Here is a 4265-nt window from a genome sequence, read left to right on the forward strand (position 1 = left end):
TACTAAAAATACAAAAATTAGCTGGGCACAGTGGTGCGCGCCTGTGATCACAGCTACTTGGGAGGCTGAGACATAAGAATCGCTTGAACCTGGGAGGCAGAGGTTGCAGTGAGCCAAGATTGCGCCACTGCACTCCAGCCTGGGCAACAGAGCGAGACTGTCTCAAACAACAACAACAACAACAAAACACCTTTTAGAGTACATGTGACCAGAACAAGAAGAAATTCTTCCACAGTATTTCAAAATGTGGTATTTTTAATAAAGTATTATTTAAATACATATAGAAATGAGTTTTGATTTTAAAATATAATCCTCACCTCATAAGTTCTCATGTGTTTATTAATATAAGGGTACAATGTTTTCTCTATGAATTTTTACCTAAGTTACCTGATCATAGGACTGATTTTCCTATAAGGTAGCCTTTTATATATCTGGATAAATTTCATTCTCATAGTTAAGAGAAAAATAAACTCAAGGTTTTTTTTTCAAGTATGGGAGTGGCCACACTTAAAATTTTCCTAAGTAACAATTTACTTGTTCACCCCTCCAACACTGTTCCCACGCCCAAACCAGACTTTAAAAATTATCATAATTATTACCTACTGAGGGATTTCTGGAATATAAAATTCAGGGTCAAGACTATGGACAATAAAAGGGAAGTGTCATTATTTCATATTAAATTTTTACTTTTTTAAAATCCAAGTCCCTTACATTGACTTATGCTCCTGAATAAAGCAGCTGTATATAAAATTTGCCTCAGGCTTTGTTTTCTGGGAAACCCTGACCTAGCCAGACATTACATATGTTAATTTGATTAGCTCTCCAAGAGGCTCACAGAGAACTAAAGTCTATTGGAACAGCAGAGCATCTTTTGGGGAAACACAGTGGTGGAAGACCAAACTCTAGGATAAATGAAAGATTTTCCTCTGATTATCTAGGGCAGTAAAGCTCCAAAGAGGAAACAAAGCAATAATGAACTAAATAAGGTCTTAACAAAAGAAATCTAACACGATCTCCCCTGAGAGACACTTTCACTTCACAGAGTTCCACAATCCCGTGGGTACCTGTGTGTCCCATAGAGCATCAAATTTATATTTATTAACAATATTATTATTGAGACAGAGTCTTGCTCTGTCACCCAGGCTGGAGTGTGGTGGTATGATCATGACTCACTGCAGCCTCGATCACCTGGGCTCAAGCAATCCTCCCACCTCAGCCTCCTGAGTATCTGAGACCACAGGTGTGCACTACCACATCCAGCTATATTTTTATTTTTTATTTTTGAAGAGACAGGGTCTCACTTTGTTGGCCAAGCTGGTCTCGAATTCCTGGCCCTTAAGCGATCCTCCTGCCTGGGTCTCCCAAAGTGCTGGGATTGCAGGCGTGAGCCACCGTGCTGGCCCACCTTTATATTTAGAGCAGTCCTTTCCTTTCTAGCTCTAGGATCTTCAGGGATTGCAACATTCCACTCTTCACCTAGATGAAACATTCCTGCATATAATTCTCCTCCTATTTTCACCTGGTGAAAACGTAGGATGGACAGATCCCAGTCCTTGATGGAGACCCATGCTCTGCTAGGTCTGGCTTTATCATTAGTTAGGAAATGTCCATTTCATCTCCTTTCATTACATTGAATTCCTTGGGAGACAGTACAGAATAATACTCAAAAGATGGGGCTCTTGGGATGGGCACGGTGGCTCATGCCTGTAATCCCAGCACTTTGGGAGGCTGAGGCAGGCGGATCACAAGGTCAGGAGATCGAGACCATTCTGGCTAACACGATGAAGCCCCCTCTCTACTAAAAATACAAAAAAAAAAAATTTGGTTCGGCGTGGTGGTGCACACCTGTAGTCCCAGCTACTCGGGAGGCTGAGGCAGGAGAATTGCTTGAACCTGGGAGGTGAAGGTGAAGGTTGCAATTAGCGGAGATCATGCCACTGCCCTCCAGCCTGGGTGACAGAGTGAGACTTCACCTCAAAAAAAAAAAAAAAAAAAGGTTGGGGCTCTTGAGTGAAAGAGACTAGATTCACATCCCAGTTCCAGTCACTTCCCAGGTGAGCCTGGACAAGTCATTTAACTTCTTTAAGCTTCCATTCTTCCATCTGAAAAATGGGGATCACCATCGTGCCACCTTTGGTGGATTATTACAAGGATTAAATGGAATAATCTGGGTAAAGTGTTCAGCAGAGCCTGGCATATAGGAAGGACACTGTTGAAACAATTCAATGTTCTATTTAAAAGAAAAGTTTGGAAAGATGTCCTATGGGGATGATTAAAATTGCTTACGGAAGCAAAAATGGGCCTTTACTGCGATTGAGACAAGCAGATTATCTCTGAGGGCTTTTAATTAATTTCAAAAACTACCTAAACCCTATAAGTACTGACAGTTGTTTAGAAAGATCAGTAACTCCAGGGAAAAAGCAGACTAATTTAGAACACATATAAAGCTGATATCTTTTAACAGTCCTTGTGGCAATGGGAACAGCACAGTTTATGATAGTTACAAATTTTCATGCACTATTCAATGTCTATTTAAAACAGGTATTTGGGTCAGATGTTGTGGCTTACACCTCTAATCCCAACAATTTGGGAGGTCGAGGCCGGAGGATAGCTTGAAGATAGGAGGTCGACAACAGCCTGGGCAACATAGCAAAACTATGCCTGTATAAAACATTAATTAGCCAGGCATGGTGGTGTGTGCCTGTAGTCCCAGCTACTCAAGAGGCTGAGGTCGGGGGATGGCTTGAGCCCAGGAGCTTGAGGTTACAGTGAGCTATGACTGTGCCACTGTCCTCCAGCCTGGGCAAGAGAGTGGGACTCTGTCTCTAAAAAAAAAAGACAATAAATAATACAATACTAGACATTTGATGAGCACCTACTACATGTCAGATATAACTGTGCTAAGCTCTGGGGACACAAAGATGAAGATACTCTGAGAAGTTCAGAATCTTATAGTTGAAGTGGGTACTAACTTCTTATATGTATGTGACAGAGCAAGCTTCAAAGTACTGTAACAAATGCTTCCCTCTAAGGGACTACAGTGTAATTTCCCATACTATCCAAACTGAGGAATAGTGATTACCAGGATCAATCAAATTCTTTCTTTTGGGCTCATGGACTGGAGATACCTAAGGAGAGTCAGCAGGCAGTGGAGGCAGAACTGGAAGAACAGAGGTGAAATTGCCTTTGCAAAGATTGTAACAGTGATAAAATTATGACAGTGACAGAGATCTGACCTGACTCCATCTTGCTTGTAACCTCCTAGCTGCCCTTGTTCATTCCCAGGCATAGGCCAAACTAACTTTGGGAAGAAATCAGTTTATAGTTAACACTGAAACAAAGATGATAACCACTCTTTCCCAAAGCAAACCCTCTTCTTGCCTGGGGACCAGACTGCCTTTGTAGGATTAACAGATTAGCCACAAGATTTAGAAATTGTAGTTTAGGAGTCATACAACCAGAGGCCACAAGATTCTGAACCTCCCCAATTGGTATTATTTGGACTCCACACTCCACAGACTTCAGGAAAAACAAAACAAAACAAAACAAAAAACAAAAAAACAAAAACAGCTTTTATAAAATGAACTACCAACATTTAAAATTCAGATTTCAAAAAATTTTTATTTTAGATTTATCTTGTAATATTGGAAGACATTATATGTTTTTTCTTCATCCCACTTGTGCAAGTATTTTACTGTTTTGTGCTACTGGTTTTTCTAAGCTACCTTGTAGTCTAATAGGCAAAGACAGAATGAATAGCTAGCTAGCTACACACTCAGGCCCTGCAACTCTGGTAAGAAGCAGAGACAGAGCTGATTAAGCACTATCTTCTATCCTCAGGGAGCTTGGTGGGGGAACGTTACATGATGCAGGAACAATATTTCATGGCATAGCTTCAAATGTGTATACCAATGGTGTCAAGGATCATCCATCACTTACATTCATTCTTTAAAGTGACTAAATATAAATTTTATATATTTCCTTTACAGTGTAATATAGTGCTAGGATTCCAGACTCTGGAGTCAGGTTGTCTATGTTTAAATCCCAGCAAATTGTGTGACCTTGAGCAAATTCCTTAACCTCTCTGTGATTCAGTTCCTCAACTATAAAGTGTGGATAAAAATACCACCTATTCATAGAGTCAAATTGCAAGGATTAAAATAATTAGCTACTGGCCGGGCGCGGTGGCTCAAGCCTGTAATCCCAGCACTTTGGGAGGCCGAGACGGGCGGATCACGAGGTCAGGAGATCGAGACCATCCTGGC

The 4265-nt window shown here is 40.8% G+C and overlaps 1 protein-coding gene across 1 annotated transcript in view; it reads right to left on the reverse strand.

Annotated features, from left to right (window-relative positions):
- The window catches only part of SP5 (Sp5 transcription factor), a 98929-nt gene that overhangs the window by 1576 nt on the left and 93088 nt on the right, over positions 1-4265 (reverse strand). Inside the window, exon 6 of the mRNA XM_011991966.1 lies at positions 836-902. Within this exon, the coding sequence (XP_011847356.1) occupies positions 836-902 (67 nt within the window). The remainder of the gene's footprint in view (positions 1-835; positions 903-4265) is intronic.

Source organism: Mandrillus leucophaeus, unplaced genomic scaffold (genome assembly GCF_000951045.1).
Source record: "Mandrillus leucophaeus isolate KB7577 unplaced genomic scaffold, Mleu.le_1.0 Scaffold40, whole genome shotgun sequence".
Lineage (NCBI taxonomy): Eukaryota > Metazoa > Chordata > Mammalia > Primates > Cercopithecidae > Mandrillus > Mandrillus leucophaeus.